This window comes from Muntiacus reevesi, chromosome X, assembly GCF_963930625.1.
Source record: "Muntiacus reevesi chromosome X, mMunRee1.1, whole genome shotgun sequence".
Taxonomy (NCBI): Eukaryota; Metazoa; Chordata; class Mammalia; order Artiodactyla; family Cervidae; genus Muntiacus; species Muntiacus reevesi.
In genome coordinates this window covers 50,330,335-50,348,051 of record NC_089271.1, presented here as the reverse complement: position 1 = coordinate 50,348,051, position 17,717 = coordinate 50,330,335, and the positions used below count along the sequence as shown (strand labels likewise).

The 17,717-nt window shown below is 47.1% G+C and overlaps 2 protein-coding genes across 3 annotated transcripts; one reads left to right on the top strand and one right to left on the bottom strand.

Moving 5' to 3' along the window:
• The first annotated feature begins 153 nt into the window (after positions 1-153).
• On the top strand, positions 154-13,598 carry RIBC1 (RIB43A domain with coiled-coils 1). Of its 2 annotated transcripts, none has more exons than XM_065915351.1 (8): positions 154-333; positions 668-739; positions 6,104-6,220; positions 7,316-7,397; positions 7,603-7,947; positions 12,283-12,401; positions 12,792-13,186; positions 13,295-13,598. In XM_065915351.1, exons 2-8 carry the CDS (start codon positions 731-733, stop codon positions 13,374-13,376), a joined length of 1,149 nt encoding a protein of 382 aa, XP_065771423.1. In that variant the 5' UTR covers positions 154-333; positions 668-730; the 3' UTR covers positions 13,377-13,598. The 2 variants fall into 2 exon arrangements, with proteins under 2 accessions (XP_065771423.1, XP_065771424.1); XM_065915352.1 differs by lacking the exon at positions 154-333 and adding an exon at positions 377-390.
• An 88-nt stretch (positions 13,599-13,686) lies between these two features.
• Positions 13,687-16,105, bottom strand: HSD17B10 (hydroxysteroid 17-beta dehydrogenase 10). Its single transcript, XM_065915353.1, has 6 exons — positions 15,949-16,105; positions 15,462-15,626; positions 14,657-14,821; positions 14,408-14,536; positions 14,220-14,328; positions 13,687-14,020 (listed from the first exon to the last, which is right to left on the bottom strand). The coding sequence occupies exons 1-6, from the start codon at positions 15,973-15,975 to the stop codon at positions 13,830-13,832; spliced, it is 786 nt and encodes a 261-aa protein (XP_065771425.1). The 5' UTR covers positions 15,976-16,105; the 3' UTR covers positions 13,687-13,829.
• Between the last annotated feature and the right edge of the window lie 1,612 nt (positions 16,106-17,717).

Below are 17,717 nucleotides of genomic sequence, written 5' to 3'. Positions count from 1 at the left end.
GCAGGCCGGGCGGACAGTAAACCTCGCGAGAATAAGTCGAGGCCTAACGGGATTTTCGACTTCCGGCGCGGGCGGGAACCAAGGGGCGGGGCATTCGGACAGATGTGGCGGTTTTGTTGATCGGTTGCCAAGGCGCGAGGATACAACTGGCGTTCGGGCCCCGCCCCCTTTTCTTGTTGCTTGGCAATGCAAACCGCCGCTACTGGCGACCTCGCAGTTGAGAAAGCAAGCAGTGCAATGAGGTGTCTGCAGCTTTGGGGATCCCGGAAAGCTGGCTGACGAGGCCAACCCTTGCTGAGACAAGTCAGAAGTCACAGGCAGGGCAAGAGGAAGGTGGGGTCTCGGCTGCGGCTTTTGCCTGGCCGGCGGGAACATTCAGACAAGAAAAGGGTCGGGAATTGGAAAGATCCCAGGGAGGGGAGGAAGGAGGGGCCAGCAGGAGGATTCCGAGTTAGAGGAGCTCAAATCTTGCTGAGGGTAGAGTAGGTTGGAATTGGAATGGAGTGGAGTTATACATGGGATAGGGTGTTAAGGGGGATGGGGTGTGAATGGAGACGAGGGAACTCTGGAACGACTGGGATGCGGGCTGGGGAAAACTGTGGCCAAAGGTACTACCCCTACCCCACCCCACCCCCGCCCCCCGCCTCCCTCCTTTTTCTCCAAGCAGAGTTCAGAGGCTGACGCTATAGTCTTGGACCTAACCTGGGAGCTTCACAATTGGGACTCCTTGATGAGAAAGGTATTTTGTGTGAACCCCTGGGAGCCAGGGTCCCTAAGCCTGTGCTCTTCACCTCTTATCCTTCTTCCCTTCCCCCTCTTTATCTCTGTCTTTTCATGCCTCACTCCCATCCCATTCCCTCCTCTCCATTCCCCCTCTGCCCAGTCCCTTGCTTCCCTTCCCTTTCTCTGCTCTGTCCTCCACCCCTATCTACCGCCCTGTTGCCCTCCTTCCTCTTTTCCCCCTCTGCCCCTGACCTTTCTGTCCCTTTGCCGTTTTCCATCTTTTCTATCCCTCTGCTCCATCCCATCATACCCCATTACCTTATTACCTGCCCTTTACTAAGCCATGACGTTAGCAGTTCAAGAAGCTGTCTGTGTCATCTTCCCCTTCAGTTTGACCTTATATTGTGGTGACAGATGGAATATAAGCAAGCTGGCGTCAGTGCTGGGACTTAGACATGGAAAAGGTCTGGTGGTTGCTACAGCCATTCCTGTAACTAATTTTTAAACGATGTCTGGAGGCTGGGAAGAGTCTTAGGACAAGTCCAGAAAAGTGAGAAAGCCTGGTTGATGCAATCGAGTAAATGAAGTTCAGTTGGGAGATACTGGTGTGATCAGACTGAGGGGATAAAATGACCAAAGGACAGCAATCTCATAATGGACAGGAACCAGAAATCCCATGAATGGAAGAGCCTGGCGGGCTACACCTTGGGGTGGCAAAACAGCCGGACAGGACCTAGCAACTAAACAACAACAATAACTTCCATTTAAGAAGATGAAATGTAGCTTTTTGGAGAGAAAATCAAATTGGATCCATACTTCTCACACCATATACAAAATGCAATTCCCAAATAGATTAAAAACTTAAATAAGAAAAGCAAAACTTTAGAAATTTTAGGATATATAGGAGAATATCTTTATCACCTCAGGGGATTTCTCAGATGATAAAAACTTCTGAACTTAAAGGAAAAGATTGGTAAATTTGACGGCATTCAAATTCCTCCAAATTATAACATAAAGTGAAAAGATGATAAGTGCACACAAAAAGCTTCTAAAGTATCAATCTGGGTTCTGTGGAGGGTTTGCAGGTGTTCATTTTGTTGTACTTCATAACTTATATGTGTTAACCATTTTCCTTTGTATGTATCAGTCATTAACATAAATTATTATAAAATAATAACAAAGTGAAAACACAAGGCACAAATTGAAGATGTTTGCCACAGGTAAACTAAGAAATGATTGGTGTGCAGAATACATAAGAAACTCCTAAAATTAATAAGAAAAGGACATTTTTTAATGAACAAAAGATATGAATGGGTACTTCACAGAAGAGAAAGAAAAAATGCCTAAAACACACATGAAAAGATGTTGCAACCTCATCAGCAATAAGGAAAATGCCAATTAAAATAGATAATTATAACTTTATACCCACAAGTTGGCAAAAATTAAAATGTCTGTAACATTAAGTGTTGCTGAGGATGTGGAGTAGCTAGAGTTTATATACACTATAGTGAAAGTATAAATTGGTGCAGTCTTCTTGGAAAACAACATTATCTTGTAAAGTTTAAATAGGCTGATGCCCTATGATCCAGCACTTCCACTTCTAGGCATATGCTAGGGACACTTTTCCAGCTGTATATATGTCTCTCTTAATCTACAAGTTCCTCTTTTTTTTTTTTTTTTTTTTGCAATTAACTAAACTGGATTGTTTGTGCTGCAGAGTCCTAGTCTCTCTTGAACCCACTTCAGTCAGGCCCCACCAAAAATGTTCTCATCAAGGTCAGAAGCAACCCTCCCCTTCAAATCAGTCAGTTCTCAGTCCTCATCTTATTTAACCCATCATCAGTTGCTCACTCTCTCCTCCCAAAAGCACTTTCTTCACTCAGCTTGTCAGGGAACTCCAGTTTTTACGTCCATTCCACCTGGCAGAGCCTAAAGCAACTGAGCGACTTTCACACTTCACATCACCTCACTGGCCACTCAGCCTCCAGTGCTGGCTCCTCCTCTCTCTATGTCCCCTGAGGCATTCTTATCCACCTAGAGTACCTTAGAGATCTCTTACTGCCTCATAGCTTTAAATTCCTTGCATCAGTAAGGACGGGCTGAATTATGCTGAACTTACAACCTCAAAATCTCAGCGGCTGTATGTGGAAGCTAATACATACAACTAGTGAATATAATACAAAAAGAGCAGACTTACAAACTAGTGGTTAACAGTGATGGGGAAGGGGTACTATAGGGGTAAGAGAGTGGGAGGTACAAACTATTGGGTGTAAGATAGGCTCAGCTATGTATTGTACATCAGGGGGAATAAAACCAATACTTTGTACTAACTGTAAATGGGAAGAAACCTTTAAAAACTATTAAAAAAAAAAACCTAAGGACAACCAATTCAAACACAGTCAACTAGGCCTTCTCAAATAAAACAAGCACTTCATCTATAGCCAAGCAAATAATTTCCTTGTGTTCCATCTCTTAAACATCTTTCCTTAAGCTCTTAACCACTTCTGGTTTGGCAGTGCCCAATTTGTTTTTTGCCCAAATAAACTCATAAAAAAATGTTTCTAAGTCTCAGCAGCTCATAAAGACAGGTTTCTCACTCCTGCTTCTTGTCCATTGTGGGTTGGCTACATCTCTGCTCTGTCTTCACTCCAGGACCAAGGCTGAAGGGACAGTCCTCACCTGGGACATTGCTGGCCCCACAGCAGTAAAGAGAGAACATGGCTATCACTAATGGCTCTTAGTTCTGCTTAGGAATGGCACTGTCAATTCTCACTTTCTAGAGGGCAAAGCAGATTATGTGGCTAATTGTGAGGGCAATATGATAAGAATATAGAATCCTGTAAGGAGGAACAGCAAAAAAAACTTTTTGGGGGCCTTGTGAAGTTTTAGTTCCCCACCAGGGATCAAACCTATGCCCCCTGCAGTGGAGGTGCAGAGTCCTAACCACTGAACAGCAAGGGAATTCCCAATAGCATATCGTTTTGAAAAATAACAAAATTTTCCATACTATCTGTTATCTATCAATGGGTGTCAACCTCTCAAACTCAACACTTCCAAAACCAATCTCCAGATTCTCATCCTATTCTATTCTCCCCATACAGACTATTTAGTTGATAGCAACGCATCTGACTGCCCCAGCCCAAATCCTTGAAGTCATTCTTAACACTGCTTCCTCACAGCACACCCAATCCCATCAGGAAGTCCTGTTGGCTCTGTCTTCAAAATATATCCAGAATCTGACCACTTCTCCCTACATCTGCTGCTACTAACCTGGCGTGATCATCATCTCTTGCCTAAACAATTGCAATAGCCTCCTGTCTGGTCTCCCTGCCTCTAGCCTCCCTTCCCATCCCCTCCAGTCTATTCTTAACACAGCAGCCAGAGCAATCCTTTACAAATCAAAGACAGGACACATCACTCCCACTGCTCAAAATCCTCCAATGGCTGCCCATTTCTCTGAGTAGAAGCTGCAGCCTTTACAATGGTCTGTGAAGTCCTACATGCTCTGCATCTCCCCACCCAATCTAATGTTATTTCCCACTCCTTCATTCACCCACTTGCCTCCCTGCTGTCCCCTTGAATGTGTGTGTGCCTCTTGTGTGCACCTTAAGGCCTCTGCACTTGTTCCCTCTGCCTGCAGTGCTCTCCTAGTTATCTGCATAGGAAACTCCCTCACCACCTTCAAGCATTTCTTTCCGTTATGCCTCCCCTGACTTCCATATTTAAAATTGCAACACTCTCCCCATTTCCTTAGCACTTCCAATTCCCCTTATCCTACTCTATATTTTTCCCAAAGCACTGATCATCTTCTTACAAACTATTTAATGTACTCTCTCTAGTCTTGTCTGCCCCCACTAGAAAGTAACTTTCACAAGGACTCAGATTTTTGTCACTTTTGCTCCTTGATGTCTCCCAAATGCTTAAGGGATTGTCTGTCAGTAGGCACTTCACGAATATTTGTTAATTGATAAATGAACATGGGTGAAAAAAGCAAGATGCAGAAGAATGCATACTATGTAATACTCCATCAAGTTTCAAGACAAAATGTTTTAAAATATTGTTCAGGGAATCATACACACACATAGGGTATATTAGTGCATATTACTAAGGGAATGGTGACATTTTGGATAGTGGTTCTTCTTAGGGTAAGGATGAGGGAGAACAGACATAAGACACTTAAATAGTATTGATCATGGTCTATTAACTAGGGAGTTGGTTCATGGGTCTCTTTTATCATGCTTCCTAAGTTACATATGGCTTATATATAATTCCCCTGTGTGCATCAAATATTTTAGTTACAAAATGGTTAGACAGTGAACGAGCAAGGTTGGAACTAGCTGTAGGAGTTGATGAATGGTGTTCCAAAGGAATGCAGTGTACAAAGGCCCTGAGGTGGGAACGGTTGTAGTGTTGGAGGACTTGATAGGAAGCCAGCGTACCTGGAGAACAGTAAACAAGGAAGAGGGAGGCATGAGATGAACTGGAGAGGTGTGCAGGAACTGGATCTTGAAAGCCCACAGTAAGGGGTTGGATCTAAGTGTGGTGGGAAGCCAGTGGAGGATTTTAAGCAGGTGCAAGACATGATCAGATTTATGTTAGCAAGAGATTTTGGCCGTGGCTTTGGCTGGGCTTCCCAAAATACAAAGGAATACAGGCAAATTTAAACCTTTAATTTGACTAGAGCATAAGTAATAAAAATAAAGGGGGAATGGTGGTGGCATTTACTGAAACAGAAAAAACTAAATAGAGCGTAATGCAAAAGGGATGTTGTAAATCAGTTTGAGACTTGGAAAGGTGAGCAGGAATCAGATCATGAAGACTCATAAAACAAAAACATTGGGGAACTATTTGCTTTATGCCATGCGTGCATGCTCAGTCATGTTCAACTCATTGTAGCCCACCAGGCTCCACCATCCATTGGATTCTCCAGGCAAGAATACTGGAGTGGGCTGCCATTTCCTCCTCCAGGGGATCTTCCCTCCTGCATTTCCTGCACTGGCAGGCGGATTCTTTACCACTGAGTCACCTGGGAAGCCCACTTGCTTTATAGATGCTTTCAAAGGTTTTAGGCTGAGGTGTGCCATGGTCAGATTTGCTTTCAGAAAAATCACTTTGGTAGCCAAGGCAGAGAAGCAGTAGAGAGCCTAACACTGGAACAAGGGAGCCCAGTGAGGTTCCTGGGAACATTATTTAGCACCAACTTGTGAGGCCTGAATTAGGGTTGAGACAGCAGAGATAGAGAACACAGATATGAAATATGTCAGGAAGTAAAATCAGTAGGAATCAATAGCTGGTAAGATAATGTGGGGAGAAAGGAATGGGAGTATGGTCAAGTATGATGGTTAGCACTGACTGGCCATCCAACTCGCCCTTGCTCCAGATGTATAGCATAGATCTGCCACCAGATCCCAAGGAGGTGGCAGCCATCGAAGCTAGAAGAAATCGAGAAAAGGAGCGACAGAGTCGATTCTTCAATGTGCGGACCAGAGTCATGGGGGTGAGTGGGCAGTGGGGACTTTCTCTGGACCAGGGGTCACCTCACTCTTATACCAGGAGAGGAACATAGCTGTACCCATCACAGCCCCTCCCTGATTCGAGCAGACTGCATGGTTATAAAGGAAGGAGGAAGGGAAAAAGGCACCCACCCCCACGTGTGGTGAGGACCTGAGAAAGAGGCCGAGAGGTGCAGGGGAAGAGGAGCCAGTGACAGGTGACTCCTCCAGTCAACTCTGGGCCAAGTGGTCTGGTTTTCATGAGACAAGTAAATGGAGCCAAAAGAAGTCTATAAAGAATATTTGGTATCGCATGCATATGCCAAAACTCTCTGGAAGGTTACATAAGAAACTGGTAACTGATGGGAGGGGCACTTACTCTTGACTAAACTGTATTCCCTTTTGCACTATTTTGAAATGTTTTAAATGAATTATAATCAAAATAAAGAGAAAATATCGATAGTTTAAGAAAAAAATAGATTGCTGGGTGGGTGGATTAGTGTGACTTGAGATCTAGTTGGCAAACGTTTCAAGGCCTGTTCTGTGCCAAGCACTGGGTTAGGCAATAGGGACACAAAACTGACTAAGGCTCAGTCTCTGCCCTTAGCAAGCTCACAGCCTAGGAGACAATCAATAGAGGCAAAGTTCAAGGTAATGTGGATAGTGGGTCCTAGGTTCTGTGGGAGTAGCACCTGCTGGAGGGATCAGGAAAGTCTCAGCTGGTCTTAAGGGATGAATAGGAATTTGGGTAAAAAGGAGAGGAAAGAGTGTTCCAAGTGGAGGGAGCTGCTGGAGCAAAGGCTATCGGTATGAAACAGCGTAAGAAAAAAAAAAAAAAGAAACAGCGTAAGATATGTAGAGAACTGTAAGCAGAGCTTCTGAGGGTGGGAGAAGGGAAAAGGGTGAGAAGAGGCTGGAGGCAGAGGCTAAACCACTGAGGGACTTACAAACCATGGTCAGATGGTGGGACATTATCCAGTAGATACTGGGGATCCTATAGGAGGATTTTGAGGCGGGTAAGTTCTGAGCAGTCTGTGTTAGAGCATTCGAGGCCCACTGCTGGGCTTCTACCTTGATTTAGCCCATTTCTTTGGGATCAGGTGGATGTTGAAGCCCTGAACAACCAGGTGGAAGAACGAAAGCTTCAGGAGGCAACAGAACGGAGCAAGGAGGCAGCTTATGGTAACAAGTCCAAGGCCAGAGGCCAGCCAAGGGGGAAAAGCAAGGACCTGAGTGGGCTAAGGCAGGGCAGTTCTGCTCTGGAGTGCAGCCTGAGGTCTGGGGGGTGTGGCAAGACAAACCAGACAGGCCTTTGGGAGCAGTGGCTGTGCTGACTAGACTGTCTCTCCTGTGGGGCCTTCTCCATGCCCCTACCCACCACCCCCAGGTACCAAGCAGGTGCAATATGATCTGGTGGTTCAGATGCTAGAGAAGGAAGAGGCAGAACGGACACGTCGGCTGGCCAAGAAAGTCCAAAACTTTAGAGAACAGAGGCAGCAACTCAAGAACAGGCGTGAATTTGACTTCTGGGATTCAGACCGACTCTGGAGGGAGTTTCCAGCTTATGTTGGTGACAATGCTCCCTACTATGGCCCAGTCAGCCTGCAGTACTTCTCTGAGGAAGATCTGGAGAGGGCTGAATGTCTGAGAATGCAGCAGGAGCAGTTCCAATACAGCCTGGAGAGGCAGCTACAAGAGCAACAGCAAGCCAGAGTTGATGAGAACTGTGCAGGTAAGCAGCGAGGCCCTCCCGGCTGTGACCTGAGGCCTAGTGGGGAGCCATCCTAAGCTGAAGACCAGAACTGTGTGGGCAGGTGCAGTTTCACATAAGGGCTGATGCTGAAAGGTTAGACTGAGCAGGTCCCAACCTCCTTCATCAACTGACAGTGTAGCCATTGATCCCTGATCAGCCTGGCACTCCATTACCTGGAGACAGCAGAGTAAAGACAAACCTAATGGTCCTGCCACTTACTAGCTAGTTTGGGCAAATGAATCCTCCTCTCTGTGCTTCAGTTTGCTTATCTTTAAAATGAGAAAATTATCCATACCTCACAGCTCATGTGAGAATGAAATGAGACACTGTAAGTAAAGCACAAGCATCAGTACAATAGTAGCTACAATAACCAGTAGCTACTATTACTCTGACATCTGTGGCCATGTTCCCCTCTTCCATTAGAGTAAGGGCAAGGACCATCTCTTACCTACTCACACCACTCATCTTTAAAACCACCCCTGTTGTAGCACCCTGTTTTGTTATACCACTTACCATAGAGGTATTTGTGGAATGTCTTTCTCCCCCAAAATGTCAACTCACTGAAGATGAACCACGTCTCTCGTTTCCACCACTCTATCCCAGTTACCTAGTACATTGCCTGCCAGTGTCAGGAGTTCAATAAAATCATCATTGAATGAACAACTGAAGACCAAAATAAACAAGACAGGCACCCTGCCCTCCAGGAACCCACAGAACCAGGACTTCCAGAAAATCAGTTTAGAGTAAAAGGAAAAAATACATGCACAAGTTATTTACCAGCAAAAATCTATGCTTTAACACTGCATTAGGCACTATGACAGGTACTGTGATAGAAATATATACAGGACATCACTCAATCGTGTCTGACTTTTTGCAACCCCATGGACAATACAGTCCATGGAATTCTCTAAACCAGAACACTAGAGTGCGTAGCCTTTCCCTTCTCCAGGGCATCTTCCCAACCCAGGGATCGAACCCAGGTCTCCCACATTGCAGGCAGATTCTTTACCAGCTGAGCCACAAGGGAAGTCCAAGAATACTGGAGTGGGTAGCCTATCCCTTCTCCAGAGGATCTTCCCAACCCAGGAATTGAACCGGGGTCTCCTGCATTGCAGGCGGATTCTTTATCAACTGAGCTATGAGGGAAGTCCATAGAACACAGAGCGAACATCAAGATGGGAGTGTCAGTTCTCACAGGGGAAGGGAGGGACGGTAGGGGGTTGGCACAGGCCAGCTGTCAGGAACCAAATTTTAGAAAGCCGGGTACAATTTTGGCAAGGCAGAGAGTGAGAATGAGAAAAGGCCATTCTAGGCAGAGTGGGTAGCAAGAGGAACAGCTAACCTTTATTGAGTACTTACTGTGTACCAGACACTGTGCCAAGCTTTCTACCATGTATTAACTCATTTCATCTTCAACAACCCTATGAGGCAAGTACTAGTAATATCCCTATTTTCTGTGGAGGAAACGGAAAGAACTGAGAACAGAGATATTAAATAAGTTGCCCAAAGTCATACAGCTAGTGGGTCATGGAGGGGGGAAGTGAACTCAGGTGGCAGGTTGGCTTCAGAGCCCGCACTTGTGATTGCTACACCATACTTGCTCTGTCACCGTGAGAAAATGGGGACTCAGGGACCAAGGGAGGTTTCAGAGAGGGAGTCGTCAATAATGTCAGATGCCCTCAGAGAAGTTCAGATAGGAAAAGAAACCTATCAGATTGAGAAACTAGGAGTATTTGGTGATTTTTGTCAAAGTAGCTGCAGTGGCACCAGGGGCCAGCTGCCTAGTGACAGCAGGCAGGTGTACAAGAAGGTAGAGTTAGGCAACAGAACAGCAGAATGCTGGGGGAGAGTCTGTGTAGTGTCATGAAAGGAGCATGAGCTGATTCCTTGAGAGATCTGGATTCTAACTTACTAAGTGCTGGCTGTGTAACCTTAGGCATTTTACTTCACTTCTGGACCTCATCTGGAAACATGGGGTGACCTTTCCTCTTTGAGTTGCTATGAAGACCGAAATGAAACCAGGCACCCCTATCCTCCGTTCCCCTGCCGTCCAGTCTCTGTGGTCTGTCCCTGTGCCTCTCCAGAGCCAAGCCTTCAGCCTATGCTCTGGACCCCATTCCGCTTGCCTCCCATGTAGGCTGTGCTCCCTCAGGTACGCCCTGGTCCTGAGGTTCTCAACACTTTCCACTGGCCATATTCTGTGAAGGCTGTAAACATGCTTATGTCTAACCCTTCTTTTTAAAAACTTTTTAAAATTTTTATTTCTTTTTGGCTGTGCTGGGTCCTTGTTGCTGTGCAAGGACTTTTTCTTGTTGTGGAGCATGGGCTCTAGGGTGCATGGCTTCAGTAGTTGTGGCACATGGGCCCAGTTGCCCCGAGGCATGTGGAATCTTCCCAGACCAGGGATTGAACCCGTGTCCCCTGAATTGGCAGGATTCTTAACCACTGGACCAACAGGGAAGTCCCTGTATAACCCTCCTTAAGAATAAAACAAAAGCCTCTCTCCATTCTGATTCCCCTAGATACTATGAGCTAGCTCTTTTCCTTTACAGCCACACTTTTTGAAAAATCTGTCTCTACTTGCTGTCATTCCTTCCTAACTTTCCAGTCACACTTCAACTCCTGAGATCTCATTTCTCCCCACACACCTGCACTGACACTACTCTTACAAAAATCATCAATGTCCTTTGTGTTATCAGGTACAAGAGGCTCTGTTCAGTCTTTTCTCTTTTACTTGGACTTTCTTGCTACACTTGACTCTTACCATATCTTCTTTTTCTTGCTACACTTGACTCTTATCATATCTTCTTTAAACCTCTCTCTTCCTTGGCTTCTGTGACAGCATATTCTGCTATAGCTCTCCGATCATTCCTCTTCTGTCCACACTTTGTGGATTCCTCTTCCTTCTAGAGACTTTGTCCTTGGCACGCTGCTCTCCTTACCCTGCATACTTGCCTCAGGTGCCCTCAACCCTCATTTTGGTTTTGGCTACCACATCACCATCTCTATGCTGAGGACTCTTTACCTGCAGTCAGGTATCCAGGTGGCTGCTGACCACCTCCAATTCAGCTTCCTAAAGAGAATTCATCAGTGCTCCCTAACCTGCTCTGCATTCTGTATCCTCTAGTTCCAGAGGTGGCCACATCATGCACGGAGTCATCCCAGCCAGGACCCTGGGAAGCATCCAAGTCTTTTGCTCTCCCTTACTCCCTAATCCAATCCATCAAATTCTGCTAATGAAACCTCCATTTATTTCCCCTGCATCCTTTCCATCACTGGCCTGGTTTCAGCCCTCTTAGCCGGCCTACTGCCATAGCCTCCAAGAGGGCTTCCCTACCTCCACTGTCTCCCACCAGCCTCACTGTCCTCTATACTGGCACCAAAAGGAGCCTTCTAAAATGCAAATCTAACCATGTCACCCCCTTACTTAAAATCCTTCCATATTCGCCATCACCTTCAGGGTTGTTTCCAGTCCTTAGTCTGGCCCATGTAGAGTTCCCTAGTCACTTGCATTTTATGCTCCAGCAAGAGCAGACTACTTGTAATTTAAGATACAGATCATGCTGTTTCTTCACTTCCTTATTTGATATTTACCAAGCACCCAGTATGTACCAGGCTCTGATATAGGTGCTAGTGTATGGCAGTGGATAAAACAGATAAACGTCCCTGCTTTTACAAAGGTTACCTTGTAGTGAGGAGAGAGACAGGCAATAGACAAAAATAATTAAGTAAAATGTAAGGTATATTGGATGGTGATAAATGCTGGGAAGAAAAATAAATCAGAGGAGGAGGATAAATTTTGAGGTCAGGCAGGTGGCAATTTTAGGTAGGAAAGACAGAAGGCCTCACTGAGGAGCAAAGTGAGCAAAGATCTGAAGGAAGCAAAAGAACATGAGACAAGAGCAACATTTATTACAAATCCCTAAGGCAGAATTGTCTGGCATGTTCTAGTAACAGCATGGAGACCACTGTAGCTGGACTGAAGCACTTTCAATGCTTTTGCTCATGCTATGCCTGCAGCCTAGCCCTTAGTCTGAAGCTCAGAGATGAAATAATTTCCCCAGGTCACACAGCTCCGAAGCAACAGAGCTGGCATTGAGACCCAGGTCCATTGGAAGCATATTTCAGTTGTGGCTGTCACTTTTATTATCCCTAGCCCCAAAGAGTAGCTGCTTCCACACATCCCTGCAATGAGGACATTACCCCACTCCCAAACATACATACACATAGCTTCCACATACATAAACATACATTTACAAAGCTTGCTGAACAAATGGCTGAATGACAGTGCCCTGGCCATACTTCTTTGTGTAGACATGCTCGATGAGCAGCTACGCCTAGCTATGGACATGCGGGCCGCCCAACTGGCCAAGCTGGAGGAGTCCTGCCGCATAGCCATGATGGCTGCCACGGCCAATGCCAACAAAGCCCAGGTATGTACAGCATAAGAGCCATCCAGGGCACCAGGCTCTCCCCAATCTACCGATCAAACCAGCCCTCTCATCTACCTGGGGACTTCCCCCTTCACCCTAGGGCCCTCTTAGGGCAGGAGGTCCCCTTCCCCACCTCCAGGCTCAGGATGACCTGAGAACAGAACACTGCCCTCCCTTCCCCAGTCTCTCAGTCTAAGGGCTTCCAGAAGGCAGAGGAGTTCCCTGCCCATTCCACCCCTTCCCCCACCTTAAGTCACTCAAAGGCCATGCAGTATCTCTTCCTCCTCTCCCTGAAATGGGGGAGAGTAGGGCCATGTCTCCCCCTCCCCCTGTGACTGAGAGCTCCCTGAAGTTGAGCATCCAAACGCTCACATTCGGGGACCCCACCAGGCAGCTGGGCTGGCTGAGCGGCAGCGCCGTGAGCATCAGCGCCAACAGGAGGCGAACCACGTGGAGGTCCAGAACCAGATCACAAGTGACCTACTGACTGAGAACCCCCAGGTTGCCCAAAACCCCGTGGCTCCCCACAGGGTCCTGCCCTATTGCTGGAAGGGCATGACTCCAGAGCAGAGAGCCACCATCAGGAAAGTACAGGAGACACAACGCCATGAAAAGGAAGCACAGCGCCAAGCTGAACAAACACTGGATGCCAAATGGGAAAGCCAGACCATAAACTTGGCCCAGGCAGCAATGGAGCTAGAAGAACAGGAGAGGGAGCTGTGTGCTGAATTTCGGAGGGGACTGGGCTCCTTCAACCAGCAGCTGGCTAAGGAGCAAAAAGCCCAGTGAGTTCTAGGGGGTGGCATGAATGCTAAGGGAGGGTAGGGAGGGATGGCAAGAGCCAGGGAGAGAGGGAAAGCCCATTAGCTGAAGCCTCTGGATTTCTTTCACAGGCAGAATTATCTGAATTCAATAATCTATACCAATCAACCTACAGCCCAATATCATCTGCAATTTAACACCAACAGCCGCTGAGCTCAGGATGGTCCTCTCCCGTCTCCAGCATCAAGCTCACAGAAACTAACAGAGAGAAAAATGCTGCAGCACCCCCCCCAATCCATTTCCCAGTGGGAGAGAGCTGAGCCACTACCCCACCTCTGACCCTGGGTAATAAAGTTGTTCATTAAAATCAAGGTTACATGTTGTAATAGGACACAAAAGGTGTACGGTACTGCCATTCCCACCCCACCCATGGGTTCTGAGCATCCAACCCTGTCAGTCTTCACCCATTCACATTTATTCCCCATGCCAGCTCCCCCAGCACACAGTGCTGCTCACTCCTCTGTGAGAAACAGAGACTTTATTAGGCACACAGGGTGACTGATAGGCAGAGGTTACAAAATGGCTACTGGGCTTCCTTCCAAGCTGGAGTAAGCACTCCAGGAGGGGGAGGGACAGAGGAACCTTTGTTCTCTCTGCCTTCCCCCTTCAAGGCTGCATGCGGATGGCCCCATCCAGCCGGATGACTTCTCCATTGAGGAATGAGTTCTCGATGATGGCCTGTACCAGATGAGCATACTCAGCAGGGTCACCAAGTCGGTTGGGGAAGGGCACCTGGCTGGCCAGGAAGTTGCGCACTTTATCTGGGAGGGTGGTCAACAGCGGGGTGCCAAATAGGCCTAGATAAGACAGTCAGAATCAGAGACCCGCCCTCACTTTCATATTTACCTGGTCCCTCCTCACCGTAACTCTACTTGTGGTGCTTCCTTATATCCAGAGATAGAAGGCTGCTGCTGTTTAGATGGTAGATACCTTCCCTGCTCAATTGCCCACAGATCCCACCCAATCCCAGGTGTGGCAGGGAGGGGATATGTCTACCTGGAGCAATGGTCATCACCCGGATACCCATGGGAGCCAGATCCCGAGCAATGGGCAGTGTCATCCCCACTATGCCCCCCTTGGAAGCAGAGTATGCAGCTTGTCCAACCTGGAGAGGGAGTGGAGGTCTTAAGGGGCAGGGCCCCCAACAAGTCACCAAGGTACAAGCCTTGACCCTACTCACACACCTGGCCCTCAAAGGCAGCTACGCTGGCCGTGTTGATGATGACCCCACGTTGGCCTCCCTGGTCTGGTTCATTCTGGCCCATCTCACCAGCCACCAGGCGGATCACATTGAAGGTGCCTATGAGATTCACCTGGAGGACCAGTAGAGAGGTGGTATAGGATTTGAAGCACAGGTAGCCTTTTGTGGGTGTGGGGACACTCACAGTCAGATACTTCTTACTACTACCCCTGGAGAACCTCTAAGGCCTTACATTGATAACTCGCTGAAAGTCTTCCAAGGTATGGGCCTGGCTCTTCTTTAAGTTATATGTCTTGCTGGCCACTGCAATGCCTGCACAGTTGACTGCCACATCCACACGGCCAAATTTTTCTCTTGCTAGAGTCAGGGCTGCTTGCACATCCTTCTCTGAGGTCACCTTCAAAGGGAAAAGTGGAGAAGGTATTCATCTACCATCATACACATACCACTAAATCTTGCGGGGGGGGAGGGGGCGCGCAGGGCAAATCCAGTCTTTGAGTGACAACAGAATTGTGTAAGCAAGGGAGAGGCCAAGAAAAAGAAAACTCTAGAGTGAGACAAAGGTGAAAATGTTAGGTATTATAGAGCAGTGTTTCAAAACATTTTTGAAATCTATACCCTCTTTTGAAAAACTTACATACCCCTGGAGATTCTCAACTGCTGTGGATCAGACAAGTTGTGAGAATTATTAATATGAAGATAAACTAGCTTTTTGGTACCCCTACTTGCTAATACGATTTCATCAAGCTTTACTTTCTGTAGTTTGTTTTATGATAAGTTTTTTGACTTTGTAAATATTAAAATTACAGGGCACAATAACTCTACATATCTCCTTGAGGAGATTCTGATAAGGCTAATCCGCAACCTCCCTCCCTGCCCTCCTCCCTGTTGTGAATCACAGCTTTAGCAATTCTTTATCTGGAGGCGTATGAAAACGGCTCAGACCAAAAGGGAAAAGGAGATGGGTCCATTGCCCACATAGACAGGCACCCTCATGAAAAGGAACCCCATGAGAGAGTTGAGGTAACCCCACTTACGTCGGCTGGGGCAAAGGCGCAGCTCTTCCCTAGCTTCTTGGCCTGGGCCTCCCCATCTGAGTTGGGCAGGTCCAAAAGTACAGCAGTGGCCCCCTGCCCTACCAGTCGCTCCGCTGTGGCCAAGCCTAGGCCTGAGGCTCCGCCGGTTATTAAGGCAACCAGACCCTGTGAAGAGGAGCTCGGTCAACAACTACACTGTGCGGACCACCCCCACCCATTCACCAGGCTTCTGCGAGGGAGGCTCCCGGTCACCGCCGCGACTTGACCCCCATCTTAACGATGGGACCCTCTGGGCGTCTCATCCCTAGACAGCCATCCAGTCACCCCACATGCACGTGCCCCGGAGAGTTGACCTTCACCTCCCGAGCCCCGCCGTCGCAATAACAGGCCTAGATAAGAGTGACGCTTTCTCCCAGCACCGATCTCTCCCCGCTGGTTCTACGGCTGCGCCGTCCCAGTGGGTGCAAAAGGGCGAAAACCCGATTACCTTCACGCTCCGACATGCAGCTGCCATCTTGCTCAGGCCTCTCTGCAGGCAGGACTGCCGGGCACTCGCTGATTGGCCGGGGCGGGGCCGCGGGGCGGGGCCGGCGAGGCGGGCGGCCCGCCGCTCAGCCAAACAAGAGGGCGCCGGCCTCTCACTTCACCCGCCGCGGGGGCAAGGCCGGCCGGGGCAAGGTCCAGGCAGAGAGTCTTTACACCCAGGGAAAAACAACGAATAGCCGCGTCGCAACATTACCACACCCCCGGGCCTTTGGTCAGGCCTGCAGCTCTGCTTGGGGGAGGGGGACAGGAGATTGAAAATGTGTTCCTTACTCCTCGGAAAAAGCCTCAGTTCAAGTATAAACATATCAGAGAGACCTATATGCCAGTCTCCGTGCGGGGCACTAAGGATAATAGAGGAATAATAAAATAATCAGAGGAATAATAAAAGGTTCATGCCTTCCGAGAGGGAAGTTGGAAAGTTCAGTTGGAAAAATAAATAATTTCAGTACAGACACAGACAAAGGAAGGGACAAAGAACCAGATTCTAGAACCCAGGCATGGATATCCAAAGATGGTGATTGTGAGAGCCACATACAGAGAAATATGTTGAGGAAGAGACTGAGAAGAACAGAGCTGACCGACAGGTTCTCAGAGATACAGATATGGAAAGCCATAACAAGAGAAGTTAGAAAACGACATTCTGAGACAGCTGCTGAGAAACAAACCCAAAGAGGCATAAGCAGAGAAGCAAAAAACATCTTTGAGCCTTTGGTACTGTCTTCTATGTCTAACACCTATTTTAAACCCCAAAGCCCAGATCACACATTTCACATTGGACCTCAACCAGAGACTGTCATTTAAGACCCAGAATACCCTAAAACATCTTTTCACCAGTATCCTAATTATAATTCTGAGCCTACCTTATCTGACTTCTTTATACACTTCTCCCCAAGCCAAGGTCTTCAGACCATAACCTTAGTCTACATTTTCAGCCTCATTGAGCTGTGTATTTCCTTTATTTTAAGTATCTCCCTATCTGGGTTCCCACCCAGGAAGACTTCCTTCTGGGCCTCCTAAATGTTGACTTACTACCACACTCATGGTCACTACACAATATCCATGAAAGGATTTAGTACCAGATTCACAATCTTTCAGACAACATGAAGCGCCCCCATCCCTCAGTGATAGCACTCTTAACGGAGCCAAATATGGTCCAACCACAGTGCCCTCTTTGTGTTCTTTCTTTTGTTTTTAATTTTTATTGAAGTATAGTCTATTTTCAATATTAGTTTCAATGTTAGTTGTGGGTTACAGCAAAGTGAATTAGTTATATATAAACATATATCCACTCTTTTTTAGATTCTTTTCCCATATAGGCCGTTACAGAGTATTGAGTTTCCTGTGCTATACTGTAGTTTCTTATTGGTTATCTATTTTATACATGTTGTTGTTTAGTCACTCGGTCTGTCCAACTCTTTTGCAACCCCATGGACTAGAGTCCACCAGGCTCCTCTGTCAGTGGGATTTCTCAGGCAAGAGTAAGTATTGGAGTGGGTTGCCATTTCCTTCTCCCAGGATCTAGGACCCAGGGATCGAACCCGCATCTCCTGCTTAGCCGGTGGATTCTTCACCATTGAGCCACCGGGGAAGCTATTTTATGTATAGTAGTTTGTATATATTAATACCAATCTCCCAATTTATCCTCCCACCCCAGCTGTGTTCATCTTTGAATTAGCTATTCTCTATGCTTGAAATGCTCTCCTTGTTCTG